Source organism: Pteronotus mesoamericanus, unplaced genomic scaffold (genome assembly GCF_021234165.1).
Source record: "Pteronotus mesoamericanus isolate MK-2021 breed Mesoamerican mustached bat unplaced genomic scaffold, CSHL_Meso_final contig_164, whole genome shotgun sequence".
In the NCBI taxonomy this organism is placed as follows: domain Eukaryota; kingdom Metazoa; phylum Chordata; class Mammalia; order Chiroptera; family Mormoopidae; genus Pteronotus; species Pteronotus mesoamericanus.
In genome coordinates, this window is record NW_026555065.1 from 16,364,441 (window position 1) to 16,392,363 (window position 27,923).

The 27,923-nt window shown below is 36.0% G+C and overlaps 1 protein-coding gene across 1 annotated transcript in view; it reads left to right on the plus strand.

The window, feature by feature from the left end:
- The window catches only part of ATP8B4 (ATPase phospholipid transporting 8B4 (putative)), a 194,955-nt gene that overhangs the window by 123,387 nt on the left and 43,645 nt on the right, over positions 1–27,923 (plus strand). Inside the window, exons 13-17 of the mRNA XM_054565443.1 lie at positions 39–247; positions 3,428–3,471; positions 9,095–9,260; positions 17,662–17,850; positions 25,949–26,064. Of these exons, the coding sequence (XP_054421418.1) occupies positions 39–247; positions 3,428–3,471; positions 9,095–9,260; positions 17,662–17,850; positions 25,949–26,064 (724 nt within the window). The remainder of the gene's footprint in view (positions 1–38; positions 248–3,427; positions 3,472–9,094; positions 9,261–17,661; positions 17,851–25,948; positions 26,065–27,923) is intronic.

Here is a 27,923-nt window from a genome sequence, read left to right on the forward strand (position 1 = left end):
AGCATTTCTTTTTTTTTTTCCATTTTAATGGATGAAAGTGTGGAAGTAATTCGTCTGGGACACAGTTATTTTATAAACTGGGATCGGAAGATGTATTACTCTGAGAGAGCAACACCTGCTGAAGCTCGAACGACCACACTCAACGAGGAACTGGGCCAGATTGAATATGTTTTCTCTGACAAAACGGGCACCCTCACACAAAACATCATGACTTTTAAAAAATGTTCCATTAATGGGAGAATCTATGGTAAGACAAATAGTTCTTTTTTAAAAGGATGATATTGTTAATGGTCCCTTAAAAAATAAGCAAGTCTATTTTTTTTTTTTAAGGAACCCCAAACCATCGCAGCTTTCTTGTCAATATGGACACCACCAGCATCTAACATCATACTTAGCACTCACTAAATATTAGTTGGATGCATGTTGAATAATTTAGATGAAGCTGGGTTTGGTACCATTCATGAGTAGGGAAGGGGCTTAGATGCTCTTCTGTCCGAGGTTCCACTCGGTGTTCCAACTGTGTGATTTTGCTTTGTGGCACTTAATGGACCCATATCCCAGGGAGGACAAGTTCCTTTGTAGTATTTATTTTTATTTATTTCTATCACCATTTATCCCCCCTATACCCTCCTCTACCTGCACCCGCCCCCTGACCCCCTGCAATTACCACACTGTTGTCCTTGTCCATGAGTTCCTCTCTCTCCCTCTTTTTTTTTTTTGGCTCAGTCACTCTTTGTAGTATTTTATACTTGCTTCCAGTCAGCTCTGGCTTTGATGCTAGTGCCTATGGCTGCAGAAGCTACGTCATCAATACGCAGTTCTTGTCTGCATGCTTTTGTCGGGATGCCTGCTCTTTATCTGGACTTCAAGCATTTTGTTTAGATGGGACCCTTCTCACCCAGACTTTGGCCAATGAGCAGACAGTTCCTTCTGCTGAGAGCATGCAAGTTCTGCAGAAGATTTCCGTCGGGTTCCCCTGGACTCCCAATCTTAGTTCACTTCTGGGTGTCCAGTTTCTTCCAGTGGAAATCTCAGGAAGTAAAGGAAATCCGAGAAAAAAGAGGGAAAAACTCCCTTTGTCTCTTGATGGGAAACCTCACATACTGCCAAGTATTTTAAACCAAGATTTGACCTGGAAACAAACTAAGAATACAAAAAGTTGATTTTTAGACTCTTTTGCTCTTTGACCTCCCTCTTTCAATCCACCCCTGTCACCCAGGGTCACTTGTCCTCTGCTCCCCACCCTTCCCTGACAGTGGACCAGATGCTTTTCAACCTGGACTTCTACTAGCCCTCCATGACACTCTTGCATTTCATAGATCACTATCATAATGCCTAGAAATAAAAGAGAATGTTTCCTTAAAAAGTGTTTTTGGCCATTATTTTTAAAGGTTTCCTAAAAATACTGCCTTAGCCCAAAGAGTAGTTTAAATTCAAAAATTTTAGTTGTAGTGTTGGAGGTATTTTGAATTTGAGGGACCTTTTGAATTCTTTTCTTATGACACATATTGATAATATAATAATAATATCAGTTCTAGGAAATGATGTTAAGGAAATTATCAGATGTGTGGACCAAAATTTGTTTGTAAAGACGTTTTCACAGGGCTATTTTTAGAGAGGGCCCTTGATTTTTGCAAAGTATGTAACCCAAGATCTTTGCAAATCTCCAAATTTACAAACCCCATGAAAGCTTTAATGTCACTCATAAAATGCAGGAAAGTAACTGAAATATTTAAGTAACCCCTTTAGACCCTTAATTTATATGCCATAATAATTTATGATGCATTCATGATGTCATTCAAATATATTTTTACTAACGCACTCCCAGAATGTTTCAGAATAACTTTTTCCTGCTCTCATACACATTGGTCTTGTTTATATCCCAAATCTTGGCCTGGGGAAATTTTGACGCTCCACTCTGATTTATCTAAATCTTTTATTTTCTGGCTCAGAACTATTATTTTTATTATACCTCTTTAATTTTTCTTCACTCCCGTCATAGCCCTAAAAGTGAGCTCTTTTTTTGGAGGTAAACATTTTATACAAAGACACAGTTTTGTTTTGTTATTACTGTTTATTAAGGGCACTGCTTATGGGGTGATGTCCGGAACATAAGCGCAGCGAGTGTGAGATTTAAATTCCAGGTGGTTGGTTAGGTTCATTCACCAGCTCAGGGACTCCTCCCCCATGCCGCTGCGCAGCATCCCACATTTAGACCTGTGCCCCAGAAAACCAACAAGTAACTGTTGGTCAAGTGTTGTTTTTGGTCCCAGTAGTGACAAGAGAGATTTAGGTTCAAAAATCTGCTATGCTGCCTTTTCAGTTTTAGTTTAGTCATGTTACTTTGGACCCAGTTCTTCAGTTCACTCATCCATAAAACAGGAAAGAAAATCTTCATCTGGCAAGTTTTTTTTTTTTTAAAGATTAGTGATAATGCAAGTGCCTGGCACAGGATTGATCCAAATAACTCTTATTACAATGTAAGAATTCTAGTCCTGGCAAATAGTATTAAACCTTCAAGTGTTAAACAAAACTTAGGAAAAAAATCATAAAGACCTCCAGATAGGGTAAATCTAAAATAAATTTTGCTATATGGGCTATCATACAATCATTCAAAATTGATTGCACAAAGAACTTTTAATGACAGCAGAAATTCTTATACTCTAAGCGATTAAAAAACAGCAGGAAGTAGAAATTTATGAATAGTATGATGAATATATGTATACACTCATGTACACAAATACACACACATACAATTAACCCAAAAATAACTCTACAAATATTGGTTATCTCTGGGTGGTGGGACTATTAATAGTTTTCATTTTCTACTGTAAATATCTTGTATTTTATAATATATTTATAATAATCACATATTGGCTTTATACTAGGAAAAATTATCCTCAAATATCTGGCACATAGGTGGCTATGTTCTCTACCTGCAGAAGGCACTGTCATTGTTTAAAGTTTACATGCTCATCTGATTTTCATATTACACAGATGTGTCTGACCTCAACCAAGATGCACAAAGATATTCTCACTGAACTCGAGCATTGATGAGCTCTGGTCTGTATAGGGTATTCTTTTGTATTCCCCAACAGTGGAGATAAAGTAGAAGATAAAATTTGCCTCTTAAAAACATTATAGATGGTGTAATGACAGACTAAAAAAATTTTTAGAAAAACGTGATTACAAGTTTTGTATTTTGTTTACATGCATATTGTGTATTAGTTCTATCTGGGACAAATGTATTTCTCTGTGTAGATCGCCCTGTTGAGGGTTGCAATTAGAAAACACTCCTGAAGCCTGTGTTTGAACTCATGGTGCCATCCAGCAGTGGTGCTTTATAAATAAGTATATTCCTTGAGACTAAATGTCTAAATCTAGTTTAAATTTAATTTGTTTTTAATTCTCAATTTTTGTTTGGCAGGTGAAGCCCTTGATGACATGGGTGAGAAGACAGACATAATTAAGGTGTGGAGGTGATAAAATTTCATTCTTACTTTAATTTCAAATTGTGCATGCATTTTAAAAATGATGAGTTCCTGGAGGTCCGATTTCCACTATGACCAGATGAGATACATAATATTTAAAACACTAGATTCATATAGTTCAAAATTCCTGTTCATTCAGGACCCCCAACCACAGAGTTCCTACAGTTTTTTATCCTTTTAGAGACACTTATGTATATGCTAGCAAATGTATTTCTCCATTTTTTTTGGTAGCATATACTTGTATATACTGTTATTCAACTTTCTTTTTCAACAATGTATCTTGTTGATTTTCTAGATGAGTAAAAAAAGTGTTCTCTTATTTTTTATAATGAACAAGTAGCACTTTGTTATATTAATATTCCATAATTTATGTAAGGAGACACTATTGGACTTTCAAGATATTTCTTATTTTGCTAGTAAAGAAAATGCAGCAAAAATAAATGTATACCTGTGCTATTTCAAACTGATCCTATACTCTCTAACAAGTTCCTTTTTTAGAAATACATTCTTAAATCAAAAGGTATGTGCATTTGCAATTTGAGAAATATTGCCAAGTTACCATCTTTAGAATTTATACCATTTTTCCTGCCCACAAACACCCTCACCAACACAATGTTTCATCAGAGTTTTTGATCATTGGCAAACTATTTGAAAAACATTATATCAAAATCATTCTAATTTTAATTTCTCTTATTATGAGTGAGGTTGACATACTGCCTCTGTTTTCTTCTAGGAGTTCTATGGTTTCACAACTTACAGTTAAGTCTTTTATCCATTTTGAGTTTGTTCTTGTGTGTGGTGTAAATTGGTGGTCTAGTTTCATTTTTTTCCCATGTACTTGTCCAATTTTCCCAACACCATTTTTTGAAGAGGCTGTCTTTATTTCATTGTATGCTCTTGCCTCCTTTGTCAAATATTAAATGACCATAAAGGTGTGGGTTTACTTTTGGGCTCTCTGTTCTGTTCTACTGATCAATATGCTTGTTCTTATGCCAGCACTAAGCTGTTCTGATTACAATGACCTTGTAGTATAATATGATAACAGGTATTGTGATCCCTCCAACTTTGTTCTTCTTTCTCATCAATGATCTTTTGTATTGTTTGGTGTTTTTTTAGACTCTCATTTATTTCTGCTCTGATCTTTATTATTTCCTTTCTTCTACTTACTTTGGGCTTTATTTGTTGTTCTTTTTCTAGTTCCTTTAAGTGTAAAGTTAGACTGTTTGAGATTTTTCTTATTTCTTGATGTAGGCCTGTAATGCTATAAATTTCCCTCTTAAGGCTGCTTTTGATGTGTCCTATAGGTTTTGGGTTGTTTGCTCTCATTTTCATTTGTTTCAAGTTATCTTTTGATTTTTTCCTTAATCTTGTTAACCCATTCATTGTTTAGTAACATGTTACATAGCTTCTATGTTTTTGTGTGTTTTTCAGTTTTTTTCTTGTGATTGATTTCTAGTTTCCTATTATTATGGTCAGAGAAGATGCTTGATATGATTTCAATCTTCTCAAATTTAATGAGACTTCTTTTGTGTACTAACATGGTCTATCTTAGAAAATGTTCCATGTGCACATGAAAAAAATATATATTGTGCTGCTTGGGGGTGAAATGCTCTCCACCTGCTTAAGTGTGTCAGTTAAGGCAGCTCTTTCTTTATTGATTTTCTCTCTGGAAGATCTATCCATTGATGGCAATGGGGTGTTAAAATCCTCTGCTATGGCTGTATTATTGTCAATTTCTCCATTTATGTCCATCAAGTTTTGCTTTACTATGTTGGTTGCATAAATATTTACAAGGGTTTTTTGCTCTTGTTAGATTGATCCTTTTATCATTATGTAATATCTTCCTTTGTCTCTCATTATAGCCTTTGTTTTAAAGTGTTTTTGTCAGATATAAGTATTACTACCCCAGCTTTTCTTTTTCATTTTCATTTATATAACATATCTTTTTCACCCCTTTACTTTAAATCTGTGTTATCTTTTGTCCTGATGTGGGTCTTTTGTAGACAACATACATATGGACTTTGATTTTTTTATCCATTTAGCTATCCTATGTCTTGTATTTGGAGCATTTAAGCAATTTACATTTAAAGTGACTATTGATAGGTATGTATATATTGCCATTTTATTGTTTATAACTATGATTCTCTGTTTCCTTTTTCTTTTCTTCTTAGAGAAGACTCGTTAACATTTCTAATAATACTGGTTTGGTGGTAATGGAATCCTTTAACTTTGTCTTGTCTGGGACGTTCTTTATTTCTCCTTCAATTTTAAATGATAGCCTTGTTGGTTAAGGTTGTCTTGGTTACAGGTCCTTGCTTTTCATCACTTTGAATATTTTATGCCAATCCTTTCTTGCCTGAAATGTTTCTGTTGAGAATGACCTGTAAGTCTAACGGGAGCTCCCTTGGACATAATTAGCTGCATTTTTTGGCTGCTCTAAAGATTCTCTGACTTTAACCTTTGCCACTTCTTTATGATATGTCTAGGTGTGGGCCTCTGTTAGTTCACTTCACTTCCTGGACTTGTGTGTTTCCTTCATTAGATTAGGGAAGTTTTCAGTCATATTTTTCAAATAAATTCTCCATTTCTTGTCCTTTCTCTTCTCCATCTGGTATCCTTATGATGTGGATGTTGTTATGCTTCATGTTGTCCCAAAGATCCCTTAAACTATTCATTTTTTAAAATTCTTTTTTCATTTTGCTGCTCCGACTGGATGTTTTCTGCTATCTTGTCTTTCAAATTGTTGATTTGATCTTCTGCTGCATCTAACTTACTGTTTATTCCTTATAGTGTATTATTCATTTCAGACACTGTATTATTTCTGCCTGGTTCTTTTTTATAATTACTATGTTCTTTATTACGCTGTTGTAGTTCTCACTAAGTTTTTGTAGTTATCACTAAGTTCCTTGAGCATCCTTACAACTATTTTTTGGAACTTATATCTGTTAAATTGCTTGCCTCTATTTCATTTAGCTTTTTTTTTTTCTGTAGATTTTTTTGTTCTTTTATTTGGGGCATGTTTCTTTGTCTCCCCATTTTGGCTTCCTCTTTTTGTTTATTTCTATGTGTTAAGTAGATCTGCCATAGTCCCCAGACTTGGCAGGGTGGCCTTATGTAGTAGGTGTCCTGTGAGATTCAGTGGCACTATCTCCTTGATGACCTGACCTGCGTGCTCCAGGAATCTCCCTTGTTTGGGTTATGTGAGCCCTCTTGTTATAATTGACTCTTGATTGCTATTGGCCTGTTTGTGCATGATTTTGACCCTCAGTCTGACAGAGGGTCGCTCAATCACAGTGTACAAGCTTCTGTGTAGGTGCTGACCACACTAAGCAGAATTTGCCTCAGCAGAGTCTGGCACCTGTCAAAATCTCTCTGGAGATAATACTACTTAAGAAGTTAACTTGACCCTGCTCTGTTGTCTGAAGCTGGCCACTGGGTGTGTTGGTCCTGGGGCCTTTTGGGAGGGGCTCTGGGGCAGCTAAATATCAGACACTGCCTATGACTGGCCTTAGGCAACCTGTTCAGAGCTACACAATGATCCACAGTTTGTGGCTGCTCTGCTGGGCCTGGGTGTGCGTGAGAAGGACCAAGCTGTGCACCAATGCTAGATTTCACCAGCATCAAGTCCAGGGGCAGGTCAGCATAAGGCCCAAGGCACCTTGAGATCCACTTCTTCCTGCCTCTGCCTGTTGGCTGCATGTTAAGCTCAGTCACTGAAAGAACCTCTGGAAGTACTCAAGTTGCATGCAGGAGGTTCTCAGTGGGTCACCAGGTAGGAGCAAGTTGTGTTCACCAGACTGATACAAGTTCAATCTCGGTGCCAGTGCTGGGTCTGAGGCTAGTCAGCAAAAATCCTGGGATATACCATGTTTAACTATCAGCAGCCATTTGCTTTCAGATCTTGGTGGTATGACAGTGTCTCAGGAAACTGTTAAGATGAGACCAGCAGAGTTTTTCAGGTCCAAACAGACGAAGATTTGGTCATCTGAAGGGCGGGCTCTGTACCCGTGGGGCATACAATGGAAAAATGCATCCCTCCCTGCCCTGAGAGCCACACAACTCAGTGTATCCCAGATTCCTCCAGGAGCCTGAGTTCAGCAGTGGGGAGCTATCAGAAGTCAAGAGGGTAGGAATGGTGAACTCCCGGGAAGGGGAGTGCTGGTCATTCTTGGGGGAAGGAGAGAGGTGTGGGCCCTGTCCCAGAGCCACGCAATTCAGTCACTGACACCCCCTGAGTCTGCCTGGGCCTCTAATCTCCTGTTCAGGCATGTGACTCTTTAGCAGGTTGTGAGCTTCAGGGGGTGGGACAACAGGGAGTCCAGAGGCTGGGGCTACTGCATTCCCCCAGGCTGATGTAAAAGAAAGGAGTGCTCTGCCCAAGAAAGATGGCATTTGCGGTGTGGGAGAGGGACTCATCCTGGGTCCTAGCAGCTCTTTCTTCAGAACTCTCTCCAGTGCCATAAACGCCTGTCTCTTTTCTCATGACTAGTCCGCTCTGCTCTCCCTCCCCCAGAGCCCCGGGTGAGTGACTTCGAATGATATTTTGTGCATTGCCCCTTTAAAAGGGCCCCTGTAATCTAGCAGACTCTTGTTTCTCCCTGGTGGACAGGATACCCACTGATTTTCCCAGTCAGTGGTTATGTGAGTGCCTTCTCCTGGCTCTAGTGCTCTGGGCTAGGAACTCTGGGGTGGGGTTAAGACCCCACGCTCCTCAAGGAGAACCTTTGCAGCTGAGATATCCCTTTGGGATCTTAACTGCCACTCATGGGAGTGGGTCCAGTTCTTTTCACATCTCTGCCTTTCCTACCAGTTTTGTTGTGGTGTCTTCTGTAAATCCTTGGTTTTAAAACTTCTGTTTAGCTAGTCTTTGATTGGTCATTCAGGTTGATTGTCCTGTAGATTAGTTATAATTCTAGTTTTGTCCTGGAAGGAGGTGAGTGTAGCTTTCAGCTACTCCACCACAATTTTGGATCTTATACTACATATTCTTTATTCATTCATCTGCCGATGGACATTTACGTCATTTCTACTTATTGGCTACTGTGAGTATTGCTGCAATGAACATGTGAGTGGAGAGGTCCTATTTTTAATTCTGTTATTATATTATGCAATATTTCCAGGGAGACCTGAGAAAATATTCTATAGTAAAACAGTATTTTTGCTTCAGAAACTATTATGTCACACTAAATAGGCTAAAACAGTTTATAATTAGACACTTGTCATTTCAGGTCAGATTTTACTGCCAAAATGAGTTGAAGTCAGGTGAGGCTTTACTATTGAGTAAGTTTAGGAAAAACCCTGAATTTTCAGGGCTTCTTTGTATTTTGGAGTTGCAATAAACATTTGAAGATCTTTACAGCCATTGGATATTTTTTCCCCATATGCTTTTGGAAGATTCACTGTTTACTGCATGGCTCTGAAAGGAAAAGATAACATTTAACAGTAATGAGGAAACATAATGCCATTTTAGTGCCAAACATTTGAGGCTGAAAAATCATATACACACTAAAAATGCTTAGAGGAAATGTTTTTGTATTTAAAAAGATTATTGTTGAAATAAGGTTTCTAGTTTAGTTGTTGTTGTTGTTGTTGTTCTCCTACAGAAAAAAAAGCTGGTGGATTTCTTAGTCAACCCCCAAGGAGATAAAACAGTTCAGTTCTCTGACCACTGTCTGATGGAATCCATTAAACTGGGTGACCCCAAAGTGCATGAATTTCTGCGGTTACTTGCTCTCTGCCACACTGTAATGCCAGAGGAAAACAGTGCAGGTAAGTGAATGAAAGTACGTCTGAGTGGTAAGCCTTGGTTTTTAAATCACAACTGATACTTTTATTTAACATTTTTGGAATTGGAAGGATTTTCTAATTAAAAAAATACAGCTTTGTGTAGGGGGCTTAGCTATCATGCTAGCTTTTTTTCCTTTGTATTTAGTTATATCCCAAATGTTTTCCGCTTATCTCTCATTATTAACACATGCATATAATATATGCAGATGACCATTAGGTGTATGGTTAGAATGAATTTTCCCAGTAAGATGGTCGTTTAGAGCTCAGAGTTCTATTCTAGAACAAAGTCAGCTGGGCCACTCTAAAATTGAAGAAATGAGGTGGTAGATAATGGTGTTAATGAATTAGCTTCTTCTTTCATTCAAGCCCAATTTATTTCATTTGCAAGTTATTTTTTTCTTTCTACTACCAACTATTGACTAAAAAGACTACCCAAGTAATTTTATTCAAAAGTGAAATATATATAGACTGTAGACTATATATGTATGTATGTAGTCATATGTATATATGTGTGATAGATACATGAGTATGTGTATATATGCATACATATACTGGCATCTTATATGTATAATACATATTTTTTCTTTATTGGAACTATAGTAAACCACAGTTTTGACCTTGATATGCTGGATTAACCCATTCCTCACATTTTTATTGCTGTGAGGATTTACATAATTATGTTTATGACTTAAATTTATCTTTGTAATACTAATGCCAATAAAAATTTATTATATTTCATCTGAGGATATCACAATACCTTCTTTTATGTCTTAGAGTTTATTTAATTTCCCAAGCTCTTTTCTTTTAATTGCAATCTGTTTTTAATGTTATGATATTTTTCTTAGATTTCTTTGAAGATATTAATTGCACTTAATTTGAAATATTCTTTGTTTTCTCTACTATGTTTCATTTTATGAAATGTTATTATTTGAGTCTTGTGCCTAGCTTTTATGTTGTTCTCAAATGTTTGGTGATTTGTGGTTGCCTGTTTTTATTTGTGTTTGAGAATCCCTGTTTGCCTTTTGGTTAATGTAGGTTATGATTACAGTGGCCCAAGATTGTTGCCAAGATTGTTGGGGAGAGGCAAAATACATACTTGTCATGTAGGTGAGGGATTCCTATCTCCTGGAATTCATGTGCTGCCTGGGGTTAACTTTCTTTTTTCAGATCTAGTGATGGGAGTCTGTGCCAGAACTCCCATTTGAGAGAGATTTGTACTTAAGATCTGGCCTTAAAGAAGACATCAGATGCATTGAGTTCCTTTTCCTCATTTTCTTTGTCTTATCCTTGTGGCATTCTGAAGCTACTTCAGGCTCTTCTCAGCTGGGTCTCTAGACCCAACAAATCTTCAAGGTTTCCTTAGGTGGATGGTACACTTTGTGTTGAAGAACATTTTCAACATTTTATTTTAGGACTGAATGTCACTGCAGCCTGTTGTTTACAATAAGCTGGCAGGAGGCAGAGCCCAAATGGTCCAGGAGTGCTGAGTGGAATTCAATTAATTTTACCAATGCTCCCCTGAAGACCGTGTCTGCTTTCCTCCTTTTTTGACTCTGTGTTTGGAGAATCTTTGAGTGTTGCTTTTGTTTTGAGCCATGCGTTCTCCTATGTCTTCATTGATGAAATCTACTTTTTATCTTTCAGACATTTCTCAAATTTCTAGTTTAATGATAATATTCATTCTCTTCTGTATCATTTAATTTTTTTCATAATGTGATATAATTAAATGCAATAAAACAGAAAGATCTTAAGTGTATTTAATGAGTTTTGACAATTATATATGCCCTTATAATCCCTCCGATCAAGATGCAAATTTTTTTCCATCGCTCCAGAAAGATAACTCATGGTTCATTCCAGTCTACACCACCAACCCCTGTCCAACCAACCACTGCCCTGCCCCAATTTCTGTCATCAAAGATGAGTTTTCCCTCTTGTACTTCATATAAATTGAATGATCTAATATGTATTCCTTTGTGTCTGGCTTATTTCACACAGTGTAATTTTTTTGTTATCCATGTTGTCATGTCAATCAATAATAGTTCATTTTTTATTGCTGATTAATTTTGCATTGTTTGAATATACCACATTGTTTTTCTTTCTGTTTCTCTGTTCGTGCACATTTGGGTTGTTTCCAACTTTGGATTATTATGAGTAAAGCTGACATAAACATTTTTATATCTTTTAAAAATATTTAACAAATGTGTTTTTGGTAAATACTTAATGGAAATTGCCACATCATAGTGTAGGTATGTTTAATTTTGTAAGAAACTGCCCAACTATTTTAAAAAAAATGGTCTTATCATTTTACACTCCTACCATTGATGCATGAGTATGCCAGTTCCTTTATATTTTTGGAAACATTTTACATTATCATTCTTAAATTTTATCCATTCTAGTGGGTATCAGCTAATATCTCTTCTGCCATATAAAGATATTTTAAGTGCAGAGAGGTAAATATGTGTATTCTTAAACTATTTCTGTCTCTTGCTTTGAGATATCAAATTCTAAAGTGAAGGATTTTATCACTGAGAAGGGGAAAATTACATTTGCTCTTCTTTTAAAGCTTTATATATTGGATAGATAACTTAAGTGAATGTATGTTAAAGTACATTGAAAAATGTAATTTTTTCTTATATAAATGTTAGTTATACAAAAGAAAGAACTGAGCCTAAATCAAACTTAAAACTTTAATTATTGTATAATTTATAGTTGAGGGTGTTGTTTTTATTTCATTTTTTAATTTAAATTTAATTTTTAAAAAAATTTATAAACCATGTTTATTCTATTACAGTTGTCTCAATTTTTACCCATTTACCCCCCTCCACCCATCCCATCCCCACCCCCCACTCCCACCGTCAATTCCCACTCTGTTGTCCATGTTCATGGGTCATTCATACATGTTCTTTGTCTAGTCCTTTTCCCATCTTTCCACCATTGTCTTCTTTCCTCATCTCCTCTGGTCACTTTCTGTCTGCTCCATGTTTCCATGCTTGTGGTTTATTTTGTTCTTTAGTTTATTTTAGATCACATGGTATTTGTCTTTCACCAACTGGCTAATTTCATTTAGCTTAATATTCTCCAGTTCCATCCATGTTGTTGCAAAAGGTAGGAGTTCCATCTCTCTCTCTTTCTTCCTTTCTTAAATGCAGATTGATTTTATTTTTTTAATGTCAAAGTTAGTTATAAAATATTAAAAAAATTTAAAACCATTATAAAGTCTCAGCAATCAAACCAACATGACACCAGCACAGAAATAATCAAGTAGATGAATGAAATATAATGAGCATTCTAGAGACAAATGTATATATCTGTATAACAATATAATATATGATTAAGTTGATATTTCAAATCAATGGGTAAAATAAGGCTTACTCAACAAATAAGGTGCATGGACCACTATTATTTGAAATAAAACAAATAGAGAACCCTATTTCACACATTATACAAGCAATATTCAGGTGAGTTAAAAATCAATATGTAGAATCTAAGGAGTTTTAGAAGAAAATAGAACTCATATTTTTCATGACCTGAAGTAAAATATTCAAACCCAGAAGCTATAAAGTAAAATATTGACAATATGACTATATTAAACATTTAACTATATAGTAATATACATATAAAAAAAGTTAAAGGACAAGGAATAGTATAAAAAAAGTATTTGCAACACATCTAGAACATGATTAATAGGGTTTTTTTTTTTTTTAGGGAAAAATGTTCTACAAATCTTTAATCAATAAATGGATAAAGAATACCAAAATGTCATTTAAAGTTTTTTTTTAAATAATAGAAATAGGCAAGAAATATACTAAAACAGGTTTAGTTTCAACAAATAGTAAAGGAACAATTAAAATAACATCGTCACAATCAGATTAATGAGTATTAAAAATATTGGTAATATCAAGTATTGGCAACTCTGAAAGGAACTGGGTATTCATAGAAACTTTTTCTTCATCTTAAAGCAGTCCCTTTAGCATATTTTGCAGGGCTGGTTTGGTGGGGGTGTATTCTTTTAGCTTTCTTTTGTCTGGGAAACTCCTTATTTTGCCTTCCATTTTAACTGAGAGCCTTGCTGGGTAGAGCAGTCTTGGTTGCAGGCCTTTGCTTTTCATGACTTGGAATATTTCTTGCCATTCCCTTCTGGCTTGCAGAGTTTCTGTTGAGAAGTTAGCTTCTTGCCATATTGGGGCTTCCTTATATGTTACTACCTCTTTCTCCCTTGCTTGCTTTAGGTTTCTCTGTTTGTCTTTGATATTTGCCATTTTAATGATGATGTGTCTTGGAGTGGGCCTCATTGGGTTCCTCTTGAATGGGACCCTCTGTGCTTCATGGACGTGTGTGACTTTTTCTCTCCTCCAATTAGGAAAGTTTTCCATCATGACTTTTTCAAACAGGTTCTCTATCCCTTTCTCATCCTCTTCTCCTTCTGGTATCCCTATTATACAGATATTAGTACGTTTCAGGTTGTCCTGCATTTCCCTAAATGCCTCTTCATTCTTTTTGAGTCTTTTTTCATTTTCTTGCTCTTTCTGGGAGCTTTTTTCTACCTTGTCCTCCAGCTCATTGACTCGGTCCTCAGCTTCATCTAGCCTGCTTTTGAATCCTTCTGTGTTCTTCAATTCAGAAATTGTATTCTTCATTTCTTCTTGTCTCTTATTGATACTTTCTATGTCCTTTTTCATGCTGATATAGTTTGCAGTAAGTTCCTCATAGTTTCCCTGTAGTTTTTTTGTAATTCTCTCTGAGCTCACTGAGCTTGTTGAGCTTCCTTAGAACCATTGTTTGGAACTCAATATCTGATAGTCTACTTGCCTCTATTTAATTTAGTTCTCTTTCTGGGGATTCCTCCTTTCCCCTCAAGTGAGGGGTATTTCTTTGTCTTCACATTATTTGTGAGACTCTTCTCTTTTGCTTCTGCTTCTTAAGTTGATCTGTCTTGATTTGCTGACTTTGTGGTGTGAACATCTATGGTTGGAGACTGCTGTTTTTACTTTCTCTTATTTCATTTATTTTTAAGTATATTAATTATGCAATCTTATATTGGTTATATTAGTTTCAGGTGTAAAATATAGTGATTCAACATTTTTATACCTCACAGTGTGATTACCCCACTAATACTAGTAATCATCTGTCACCATGTAAGCTTACTACAATGTTATCGACTGTAGTCCCCTTCCCCTTTTCATCTATTACCCCCACCCCTCCTTCTGGCAAACATCCTTTTTGTCTCTGTTTTCTATGAGTCTGTTTGTATTTTCTTTTATTTGTTTGCTTGCTTGTTTTTAGATTCCACATATAAGTGAAGCCATATGGTATTTGTCTTTCTCTGACTGGCTTATTTCATTTAACATAATATCCTATAGATCCAGTCATGTTGTTGCAAATGGAAAGATTTTGTTCTTTTTTTAATGCTGCATAATATTTCTGTGTGTGTGTGTGTGTGTGTGTGTGTGTGTGTGTGTGTGTGTACCACATTTTCTTTATCCATCTATCAATGCCTTTTATTGTGTGTGCTATTTGTTTCATGGAAAAATAACTTGGAGAGTTGATATTCTCATTCCCTTTGTCAGGACTAAATTTCAGAAGCAGAAATGTGGAAAATACAAGTGCTTCAGTAGGGCTTTTATTTTTCTATTTTAGTGAATGGCAATTAAAGAGATAAAAAATTCATAATTTTTTTCTTACCAATCATCTTGTTATATCAATTCTTTAAAATTTGCTGAGGCTTGGTTACTGGCCTGGTATGTATTCAGATTCCATAAGTGTTTCATATGTGTTTGAAATGAATGTACATTCTACAGTTATTGGATATTGGATTCTAAGTATATTCATTAGATAATGTTTATTAATTGTACTTTTCAATATTCTACCTCTTTGTATTATTTTGACTATTTGATTACTCAATGAATGAGAATATGCTAAAATCAACTATAATGGTAGATTGGTATATTTCTATTTGAAGTTTTGACTATATGTTTTAAGTTTGTTATTAGATATTAGACTATGTTCTTTAAAACTTCTATCAATATACATATATAGATCTTCTCTATCTCTAGTAATATTTCTGCCTTAAAGTTTATTTTGTTTGGTATTAATATCATTATAGATATTTCCTTTTTGTTAATATTTATATTATTTAGCTTTACCAACTCTTTTCTGCTAATCTTTTTCTTTATGTTTTATACATATCTCTTGTGACATCATTTTAATATGAACCAGCATGTCTGCCATTTAAAAATATCTGACAAAACTAAAGGTTAAATGGAACATTTAGTCTATTTGCTGTTATTGATTATTGATATTTTTTAGATTTTTAAGTATTAAATATATAATTGTTATTTTATTTATATTTATTTCTACCATTTAATTTTGTGTTTTTGCCTTGTTTTTGTTTCTTAGTCTGTTCATTTTTTGTCTTACAGATTTAGTCCATTTTTACTTCTGCTGCTTTGGAAATAACACATTCTTATATGTATTTTTAATGGTTAATATAGAGATTTTAACATAATTAACTTATCAAAGCCTAAACCTTCTTTTGAACAAAGACCTTAAAACCCTTCAATAGTGATCAAACTTGTCTGATTTATGTAATATAATATTCTTCTCATGTGTCTCCTTTTTTAATATCACAAGATACTATTTTTGTTTTTTTACAGTCAATGTTTGCTTAGAGTTATTCATGTACTCACTAATTTCCATGTTCTTCAATGCTTGTCCCATCTCTGGTCTTCTGTTAACCTAAAATGTATTCTTCAGAATTTCACTGGTAGCAAACTCTCAAAAACTTTGTTTGAAAACAACTTTATTTCATCCTTTTTTTTGTATGATGTTTTGTTGTGTATAGAAATTTAAGATGACAATTTTCTTTCAGTACTTTAAAGGTATTCAACTGTATTCTGGCTGCTATTTTTCTTACAGTATAGTTAACTGTAAGTCTAATTGTGGCTTGAAGGTAATTGATCTTTTCTTCCTGGCCACTTTTAAGATTCTTCATTTTTCATTTTCTTAGTATATGTGTGAAATTTCAAAAAATATGTATTGCTTGGGATTAATTCAGATTCTTGAATCTATAGAATGTCATCGTTTATCACTTCTGCAGTTTCCTCAGGAATATTTCTTCATATATTGCCTGTGACTAAGTTTTCCTCTCATATCTTCAATGTTAGATGTCTTCATACTACTCTGTCTTTTAATAAGTCTCTCATTTTTCCATTTATTTATCTCTCTGGAATATATTCTGGAACTTAATTTTTTCAGTACACTAATTATTTTTCTAGTTGTATCTAATCTGCAGTTTTTGATTTTTAATTTCTACAGAATCTTTAATTCTTTTTCAAATCTGCTTAATTTCATGTCTCTCTTTTATTTTTGGAAATCTATTAAATATTTGTATGTGCTATTTCTGATAATTTCAATATAGGGGTAGCCAATGGTAATATTTGGTGTGAATCATTTTACCCTTTCCAGTTGCAGATATGTAGGTGGTTTATTTGCTTTTAATGAAAAGGAATCACAGTATGTACATTAATAAGCAACTTGTTTTCTTAACAATTTATCATGACCATCACTATAAAACAGTAAATATGGATCTAGCACTGTCTACTTTTTTAAATTTATTTTTACACACAAACATAACATACTAATTTTATATAGATGGGCTTTATACATACTTTTTTTTACGTGTATTTTTATGTTTTTTTTCTTCATTCTTTTTCTCTCTTCTCTTAGCCTCACCCCAAACACATACACAGTATCAAGTGTCAAGGATTAACATCAGGTTTGATTCTTTTAATTCCAGGAGATTTCTTACACATCTTCTTATAGAAAGGTTTTTAGGGTCACACTGAAGTGGAATTTGGAATATCTGCCCCATTTTTCTTTGACCATGTAACTTTGCAAAAATCATAACCTCTTCAGTCATAAGTTTCACCAGTATAAATGAAAATAATAATTTTAATAATCCCTATCTCAAAGACTTGCCATGAGAATTGTATGAGTTAATATACATTAAATGTTTTAGCTTATAAAACTTTGATGGCACAGCTGTTACTGAAAATACAAAGGTATGGTCTCTGACCTAAGAAACTTCCAGCATAATGGAAAGGCAGACTATGTAACAAGTATTTTTTTTATAAGATGGCAAGGACTACACAGTTGGTATGCATATCCCAAAGGATAAGCACCTGGTCCAGCTGGTTGGTGAGTGGAAACTGTCTGATTTCTAGAGCTGTCATTGGAATTGAATGTTGAAGAATGAGTTGGAGTTGGTATTGGCATTCTATAAATGTTAGCTATTATTTTTAGTATTAATATATTTGTTTCTTTTCCTTTTTAAAAACACACTTTCTTGGTTGATCTTTAAGCCACTTATTTCTTTCCCTTTTAGGACAGCTCATTTATCAAGTTCAGTCACCTGATGAAGGAGCCCTAGTGACTGCCGCAAGAAATTTGGGGTTCATTTTTAAGTCTCGGACCCCAGAGACAATAACAATAGAAGAATTGGGAACCCTAGTTACTTATCAATTGATTGCCTTTTTGGATTTCAACAATATCAGAAAAAGGATGTCTGTCATAGGTATGATTGTTAGCTGAGATTATTTTTAATCTTTGATAGTGTAATACTATCATTATATTGATGCTTCTCAAGGATGATTTTACTCTTGGTTATGGGCTGAGAATTGTGATATTTTTGTAACTTTATGAACTTCTGTCATCCTTAGCTTAGCCTCAGTCTCAACATTGTAGTAATAAGAATAACTAACTTTGAACAAATACTTATGTGTCCAGCACTGTTCAAAATGCTCTACATGAACTAACTGATTTAAGTGTCACAAAAACTATACTGTGTTTTAATGACCATTTTGAAGGTAATAAACCTGAAACACAGAGAAATTGAGTAACTTGACCAACGTCACATAGCATGAACTGGAATAGCTGAAATTCAAATCCAGGAGGTCTGACTGCCAAGCCCATTCCTTTCATCACTATACAACACTGGCTCAGGATGAGTTCCTGAATTACTTGGCACATGCTAGCTGTCAGCATTGTTGTTTTGTGAACATCATCATCGGCCTCCTCATTATCATTCATTTACTGTTTACCTGCATTGCTGGAGATGATCTCCTGAGACTGTATCAGCATCACAACAAATAATACTTTTTTAACTCTGCACTAACCCTTAGTGCAGCTACAATATCCTTCTCACCTTCACTTTGCTCCTGTTTCCAGTCCTCATAACAGATGTTCTAAGCTTTTATCCTCTCCTCAAGTCCTCAACTCCGCCATGATCTCCTTCATTCTTGGAAACTAAATTCATCTTCTATTTCTCTAAAAAAGTCGAGGCCTTCAGAAATGTGCACTATCACTTTACACTTTCCCCCATCCGCCTCCTTTATCCCCAGACTCTAAGTTTACTCATTCTTTTTTTCTGCTCTTGTTTCTTTTCAAAGCTGAAGGTTCTACCTGGTCTCCTTCCTTCCTTGTGTCTTTGATTTCTTCTTTATCACTGACTTCTTCTTTCAGTCCACAGCTCTATTATTATCCCATTTCCTTAAAGACATTTTTTTGTGTTCTGACCTCCAAGATTTTGCCACTGCATTTTCTTCTTTCCATCAGAACTTTATTTTTATGGTCAGTTTTTGCTCCTCACCTTTATTTCTCTTTTCAGCCTATTAGAGTGAGGCTTCTGCTTTTACTACTCAAGAAGAGTGCTCTCTCAGAAGTTTCCAATAACTTCAAAAATTCCCCAACTTTATCGTCTATCTACCTATCTATGTATCTGTCTATCACCTATTTCTCTATCCATCCATCCATCTATTTATCAATCTGATCATCTATGTCTCTATCTACCTACTTACCTAGCTACCTGTCTATCTTTTTAAACTTTATAATGTTGAGACTGTTAACCTCGTAACACTCCTCTTTTGCCTTCTGCGACCTCACTGGCACCTGGTCCTCCTCTTCTCTTTCCTTTCTTCAGCTCCTTTGCTGACTACTCTCTATCCTACTCTTCAGTGCTGGTGTCCTTTTCTCTCCCTACTTCCTGTTCCCCTCTTGGATAATCTTGACCACTCACATGGTTATAGCTATTGCCTATGTCCTGTGTCCTTCCTGTACAGTTCTTCAGCTTTAATCTCTATCTGAGGTCCACAAATATTTTCTGTCTTCTCCTGGATTCTGCCACTGGGTTGTACTATGATTACCTCAAATTCTATATGTCTAATATAAAACTTTCTTTCACAAGTATTGCTCTTTCTGTAGCCCTTTGTTATTTGTTAAAATTAACAATCGCTTTTTACTGTGTGCCTGTCAGTAAACTGAACACTTTAGTATAAAGTATGTTATAAAATTCTTGCAATAATATGTTACTCCATTTAGAAGATGAGAAAATTAAGCTCAAAGATTTTGAGCAACTTATAAAGGATTTTCACACATCTGTCACATGACTCATCACACAACTGGTAAGATGCAGAGCAAGTATTTGAACTCAGATCCATCTTTCTCCAAAGCTGGGCCTCTTAACCCTTATTGTAGCTCACTTACTTTGGACACCTTAGCTTCTTTATGCCCCTAGGCTAGTGGTTCTCAAGCTTTTGCTCCCATCAGAACCACCAGAAGGGCTTTTTAAAAACACACATTGACAATCCTCAGTCCCACATTTCTGATTCAAGACGTCTGGGTGGGGCCTAAAAATTTACATCTAATAAGCTCCCACATTATCTGATATTGATACTGCTGGTCAGGGGGCCAAAGTTTGGGGATGACTTCCCTGGACTGATAGATCATCAAATACTACTCATTAATTCCCCAGGGCTGTTTGGAGTGTTTCTCAAACCTGTCTCCTTCTTGGCTACTTCCTTCACTCAGGCCTCAGCATCTCTTGCCCTATCTGTGCAATCCTCAGTAGTCACCCTATTTCTAAGGTGTTCCTTCTCAAGGTGTTACAGTAAACTTTCTAAAAATGGCAGCCAAGCCCTTTTTAATTGTAAAAACCTTCTTTTTTCTCTTAATTTTCAGTACCATGGCTTTAGTTAATGCTTTCATCACTGCTTGTCTGCATTACTGCAGTATCTTTGAAACTCTTCCTCCTTGAAATAATCTTCTATGCTGACACCAGGGCCTTCTTACTAAAACTCTCGGCTGATTTTGCCATTGCCTTCTTAAAAAACCTTGATGACTTCCTAAAACTTAAAGGATAAGGTCCTTAGGATGACATTCAAGATTATTTGCAGTTTGACTGTTCTTCCACTTCCCCAAGTATTGTGCTCCAACTCACCAGACCTCACCATTCCTGGCATGCACTGTGCACTTCCACACCCTTTGTGCATGCTACTTCCCCTGCCTAGGACTCTCCTTTTCTTAACTTCTTTATTAAAAAACTCCTGCTCACCTGGTAGTATCTAATTCAAATGTTGCCTGTTCTCTCCATTCTTTCCCCACTCTTCAAATAACTGTATTCTCCTTTGTTCTCCTGAGCCCCTTATTCTTAACCCGAGTGTGATACCAGCCCCATGACTTTCCCAGTTGTTAAGAGTGTGTACTACTGGAAGGCATGTGCTATGCCTTAGTCTTCTTAAGCTGCCCAGGACCAAACACAGGGCTTGGCACACAGTAAGTTTTCTGTAAATGTTTTTCAAATATAATGTAACCCTACACTTTGTGACTTATGAATATCCTGATCCTCATAGTAAATCAATTTCTACTGTGGAAGACATGTGTGTATATGTAATTGTAGGGTTTTGGATCTTTAACTACTGGAAACTAGCCCTGGGAGATTGCTCTCAGCAGGTGAAAACCAAACATCATCTGTGGATGTTTGTTTTTATATTTTGACAACAGGCTATAGGCAGTCATCACTGATGCTGCCGACGAGCACACATGCTGCTCTAAGTGTCAACCTACTGTGGCAGCAGCGGGAGCTATCTTCTATCTACAGCTTCAAGGGAGGCATTATTGGTGTTGGGTTGGCCCAGAGCTGGCTTTGAGGGTGTTGACAAAAACCTGAGATTGCTGTGCAGGGAAACTTTTGGCTTTTCCCCAGCATCAGTCACCATTACAGGCTGTGGAGAAATCACAGTCTAACCACAAACATCAGATGTTTGCCCTAATAGATCCCATATGAAGAAAGGTAATGTTCCACCACAAAATGCATGCAGGCTTGAGGGCTCTATTTTGGTTCTGTTTGGTTTTTAAGCTGGCAGAATTTGAAAGAGGGACTCCATGAGGGTAGAAAAGTCTTTTTGATAACAAGTCAAAAAAAAAACAAAAAAACAAACCAATGCGAATCTCATGATTTTCACATGCTTGGTCTGTGGGGACAACACTTCAGTGTGAAGACTTAGACATCTGCTGTTATACTGCTTTTCCTTCTCTTTCTCCTCCTTCTCCTTTTTCTCCTCCTTCCCTTTTGCCTATTAATTATTGAATCATAGATGTATACCAGTAGTACTCTCATTTTGGAGAACGAGCCCTTATTTAATTTAGAGGTATATAAATAAAAACAGATTTCTACAGAGAATTCTGTACAAGGATGTAGAATCTACTATACTGATAAACATGTAAATCTCACTATATAGTTTTAGAAGCACAAATTCTACTAATTATGTAAATAAAAATAGAGATAAAATTCAAAGATAGTTATTACTAGAGGCAAGTGGCAGGTAAACATTAAGAAGAGTAAGTTATAATAGTTCCTTGAAAAGCCCTTACAAGATCCTTAGGGAGGGGTTGCTCAACTCTAAACTGTTTAACGATTATCAAAGCACACATCTCACTGCCATATGTCAGGCATTTCTCCATATGAATATATGTACAGCCACCCCACTGAGATATGACAAAACAGAATTATTCATTACCCTTCACAGCATTGCTGTTGCATTTACTCTTACAGCATAAACCTGTGACTATTTCTGCCCTTTTTCTTTCCCTTATGTCACAAAGGCATAGCTGCTATTTCCAATGTATTTTACATAATTATGATTCAACTCAATTAAACAAATATTTATTAAGTGCTTACCATGTTCCAGGGACTTGAAACTAAGGAGAAGATGGAATTAAAAAAATGTCCTATGCCGTAGTATCGAGGAGAAGATGGTGAAGCAGGGTAGGAAATAGATTGGAAAGGGCCAGATCTTGAAGATTTCTGTTTATGCCATGTTAAGAAATCTATATCTGAGCTAGGGTTAGAGGGAAGCTATTGCAAGATTCCAAGCAGTAGTAAGAAGATGATTCTCTCTGGGTTACAGAAGAGTCTGGGAGAAGCAGGGCTAGAAAGAGTAAAATCACTTAGGTTAATGTGATAATCTAGGTAAGAGAGCGGGTGACAGAGAGAAATTATGACTTCAATTGGATATATGAATTTTAAGGGAGACGAACTTTGAATGATGGCCAGATTTTTGATTTGGAGACTGAGTGAATGGTGAATCTGATTATTGAGACGGGATGTAGGAGGAATAGCTAGTTATTGAAAGATAATGTGTCCATTAATGGGGCTAATGCTGGGTTAAGAGAAGGCATCTGAGATGGAAAACTTTTATTGAATAAGAAAATTGTAGAACTGAAAAAGACATTAAAAGTTAAGAGTTTTAAAAACATCTCCTTTTCTCATGTAGAAACAGAAACTAAGGGATGATAAGGGATTTGCACAAATCATAATGGGTTTGTGATTTCCCTAGACAAGGGGTTCTCAATGTGTGGTCTGGAGAACCCTAGGAAACACTGTATTTTTCAGAGGATGCACAAGTCCAGTCATTATTAATATAATGAGAATGGCAGCCAAGGAGGGTGGACTGGAAAGTGCATGCATGAATAGTGATGCCTTCACTGAACTAGTCAGATGCTGTTGAGTGAGCATGTGCACTGTGTGGCCATTGCATTCAAAAGTAATGTGAGTACTGAGTGAGTAGAGCAATGAACATGCATTAAATTTTGTGTTATGCTTGAACATTCTTCTGTGGAAACTACTCAGATGATTCAGAAGGCTGCAACTACAGGCAACCGGTGATTGGCAGCTTCATCATAACAGTGTGCCCGCTCATGCATCACATCTCATGAAGTTTTTTTAGAAAACATCAAATTACCCAGGCGACTCAGTCTCCCTCCAGCCCAGATTTGGTGCCCTCCAGCTTCTGACTTTTCTTAAAACTAAAATCACCTTTGAAAGGGAAGAGATGCCAGACCAGTGATGAGATTCAGGAAAATACTACGGGTAGCTGATGGCAATTGGGAGAACTGTGTGAGATCCCAACGTGCCTACTTTGAAGGGGACTGAGGCATCATTGTTCTACGTATTATGTTTGTTGCATCTTATATCTTCAATAATGTCTCCATTTCTTGTATTACATGGATGAATACTTTCTGGACAGGTCTCACATTTTATATACATACACACACACACACACACACACACACACACACACATCCTCACCCGAGGACATTTTTTATTGTTTTTAGAGACAGGGGAAGGGATAGAGGAAAGAAGAAAGATAAACATCAATGTGGGGGATGAACATCAATTGGTTGCCTCCCGTATGCCCCTGGACCAGGGATCAGACCGATAGCCCTTCCATCGCTGGATGACGTTCTTGCATCTGAGCCACACTGGCCAGGGCCAAAACATCTTTTTATAATACTAATGTTATGTCTTTTTCATTCTTTTTTCTCATAAGTATACTGTGGAGTTTTACAAAAGCCACATGTTGTATAATATCACAACAGGTTGCAGAACAGATATGAACTCCAACTGTCTTCTATTAAGCTAGACATTAAAAGAAACTGTAGTGATATAAAACAATGCCATTCCCCAAACTAAATTTTATTGTCTGGAAAATATTGTTATATTTCATAGAAATGTTACTTATGTTAATGCGATATGTAGTAGATTTATTATTATTATAATATTCATTATAGTGATATACAGTAATATAGTATATATAATAATTATCATTATAGTAACATATAGTATATATAATATATAGTAATATTACACACAGTATATGTCATAAAACTATTAACATAATACAATTTCAGTTTTAATTTCTAATATGGTAAATATTGATGGAATGCACATAACAAAAGTTCTTTGGAGTTCTCATGAAGTTTTAAGAGTATAAAGGGGTTTTGAGACCCAGAAGTTTGAGAATGGACATCCTAGTCTGGACTATCAAAAAAGGTCATAGAGAAGTCACACTGGCAAATGTAAGCTATACATACTTTACTTTCATAGTTCTGGTGATGTGAGGAAGAAATCATGGAGAGACTATTAAGTTGAAGGGTTATAAGAATAAGAAGAATTTCCTAGGACTAAGTGTTCCCACTTCCACTTAAACAATTAGATAAATTGCATACTTTTTCTCTCTTTCCCCTTAATGTGGGCAATTAGAGCTAGGGTGTAAGGAAAACTGCATGAGTTATGGCAAATAAGAAACTGATCAAGGATCTTAGAAGAGATGAGAAACCTAAACAAGTCTCTGCAAAAAAGTTTCCAGGGTGCATTAGATTAAGTATTAAGTGTTGACAAGGGTTGTTAAAGGTTAGAGAGAAAAGTAATCTATTTTACTATGATATTTATATTCCTTTAAATGAAGCTCTAAATTTTGTATCCTATTAAGTTAATAATCCATATTTATGTTCACCTATTTTGAGGCATTCTGTCTCTAGCAAAAAAAAAAAAAAAAATATATATATATATATATATATATATATATATATATATAATTGAGCAGAAAGCATGTATAACCTATGACTCGATGAAGTTTGTGAGGGTCAGTGTTTAGACCATGAAGTTGTGACCCAGGCAGTTGTCTTAAATTGTAGGCCATTCCTGAAAAGAAATACATTGCCGTGTCTTTCCTTCATTCATTTGTTTATTCATTCAACAAATAATTATGTGCCTAATACGTCCCATGCTATAAAACCAAGCTTACAAAGGTAGGTGAAGTATTCTGTAGTTTTAAAAAAGACTTGTCTGACAGTAACACGTGGGCCATCCAGGGGAAGGCTTGGGGGCTGGAGATGAGTCTAGTGAAACTGTCATCCTCAAACCTTGTGGGGTTAGAGGTCAGAAACACAGTCATACTAATACAGACTTCCAGTGGGTAGAAAGTAGAAACTTTGCTTTTGAAAGCCTTTTGTGAGGCATGCTTACAACCAGAATTGTGACTCAAAAATGAACCACCAAGAATGAAAGGGCTTTTTCAAGGAGTAAAGAGGGGAAAGAGATTTGTTAGCAAGGGCTGAGAACTAATGCATAAACCAATGCATATGGAGGTCATTTGGCATATCGCTCATTGTTAATTCCTACAGTAGGTCTTGAATTTCACACCAGGAGACAGGCAAATAAAGCTCACAATTCTACTCAATACAGGCTTAATTTAAATGTATCAACCCTTCAGAAATAGTAAGGAAAATAGGAAAGTCGTACACATCAGAATAAAAACACTGTTCCTGAGTTTGGGAAATCAAAGGATTCCAGTAGGTGAAATATTTCTAAGTTAATAAAACAGGAATAAAGCCAAGTGACTTAGGTAGTGACCTTCTAACCAGACACTGAATATTTTACTACTGGCTAAAACATTATGCCCATTTCCAAATTGCCTGGCTAGAGCCCTGGGAGAGCCCAGTTTTGACAAATTTTATTGATTATAATCTACTTTCCAAACTTTTTTTATTTTCAGTTAGAAACCCGGAAGGACAGATAAAGCTTTATTCCAAAGGAGCAGACACTATTCTGTTTGAAAAACTTCATCCATCCAATGAAGACCTTCTGACTTTGACGTCAGACCATATCAGTGTAAGTGCCTCTGTCTCAGGTTAGCACAATGGTCCTTTGGCCACTTTCTATGGTTAGCTCTCAGTTTAAAAATATCAGCTAAATGATCTGACTTCTGAAATAAAAAACATGTGGAGAGTGGTTCCACAGGGAACGGGGCCAGTAAATATCTGGAAACTGGCACTTGGTCCCACCCCCTGCTTTGCTGAGAATCCGGTTGGTCTCACCACAGGTGGAGTAACACACAGCAGCTGAGAAGCAGCCACTGAATGTGGGTTCCTGGACTCTAGCCAGGGGAAGGCTCAGGACCGATGAGCCTGCTCTAACTCCCCTGTAGTTTGGGGCCATGCCTCTTGGGAGACTGGACTGGTTCAAGGAAGAAGAGTTGGACAGCTGCTTTCACCTGAGTTCCAATGCATCTGGCACCCACAGAATCTCTTATGATCATTCCCAGTGGAAATCTTAGGGCTGTGTTTAAAGGGTGAGGGGAAAATAGTCTCTGCAGCTAATTTTCTCTTCCAGTGGTCCTTTTATTCAGGACATAAATCATGGTGAGTCACTTATATTCCCTAGGTGAAGTTACCAATTGCATACATTCTGAAACTATGCATAATTTCTTTCCAAAAGGTTTCTGAAGGGAGCAGGGGAGATCTTCGGCAACCTTTTTTTTTTTTTTTTAAGAGTAGGAATTAATATGAGCATTACCTGGTCTGAACCTGAGACTCAATTGTCTCTCTAGTACTTGCTTGAGGTTCTGTTTAACCCAATATGAACTTTAAGGGCAACAGGCCAAAACTCTCATTTCCTCATTGGTTTCTTTCCTTAAAAAAATTATTGAGGATTCATGTTCTTTGTTAAGCCCTATGTTTAATATAAAACATTCCCTGACTCTTTAAAAAACAAACAAACAAACAAATAAAATTTGAAAAACTCTGTCTGACTTTAAGTTTAAAGAATGATGGTTTAGTAATATTGGGTACAAACATAGCTATTGTTTTTCTCTTTCCAAGAGAGCATTCTTGATTTTCTTTTAACCTCTTCCAGAAGGCCGACATGGTCTTTTTAATTTTTTTTTATGAGAACAACATTGGAATCATAAGAATCTGACTTTTGCCATTGCTCACACACCAGGGCCCTGAATTTTCATATGTTCTCCTTTCCTACAAAAATATAGGAAGCCTAGTTTGGTCTTTTTACATGTCTATGCAAAAGAAACTTTTTCAGATAATGTCAACTTAACTTGCTCTTTGCTTCATTCACTTTGTTCATTTTGGCTTTCGAATTCTGAGGTTTTAAATTTATGTTTAATTATTGATTTTAAATTGTTTAATGATAGGAAACAACCTTGCTCAAATGCTCATTTAGGATCCAACTTGTGTTTTATGTACTAATTAAATAACTTAAGTCATCTGTCCCCCTTTGTAATGTCTTCTTAGCGTTGATTCACTATTGTGCAGAACAGAGAGGAAAGCGTTGTAATGCCCAGTGATGTTGCAAGTTAAAGGCAAAGAAGTGTTTATGCGAATTAAGAAGACAAAAGATCGTTAGACCACAGTGACTCCATTTTCAGATCAGTAGGGGACCCAAGGGTGGTCTTGGAAGGCTGGGCTTGTAAATGTGATTGCAATATCCAAAGTGCTACCAACTGCCTACAAGATAAATTTGGAGAATTTTCCTCATGGTCTTTCTGAGCTAAACCACATCATTGCAGTTTGCACTGACTTTGCTTTCCATTAACGTAATTAGGGTGTGTCACGGTTTAACTTGTGCGTGCTCAGAAACCTATGTGTGTTCCATAAGCCAAAACACACAGAGACGATATGCTCAGTGGCAATGCCCAAAGGCATAGAACGGCTATAAAGATGCTTACAGTGTACAGG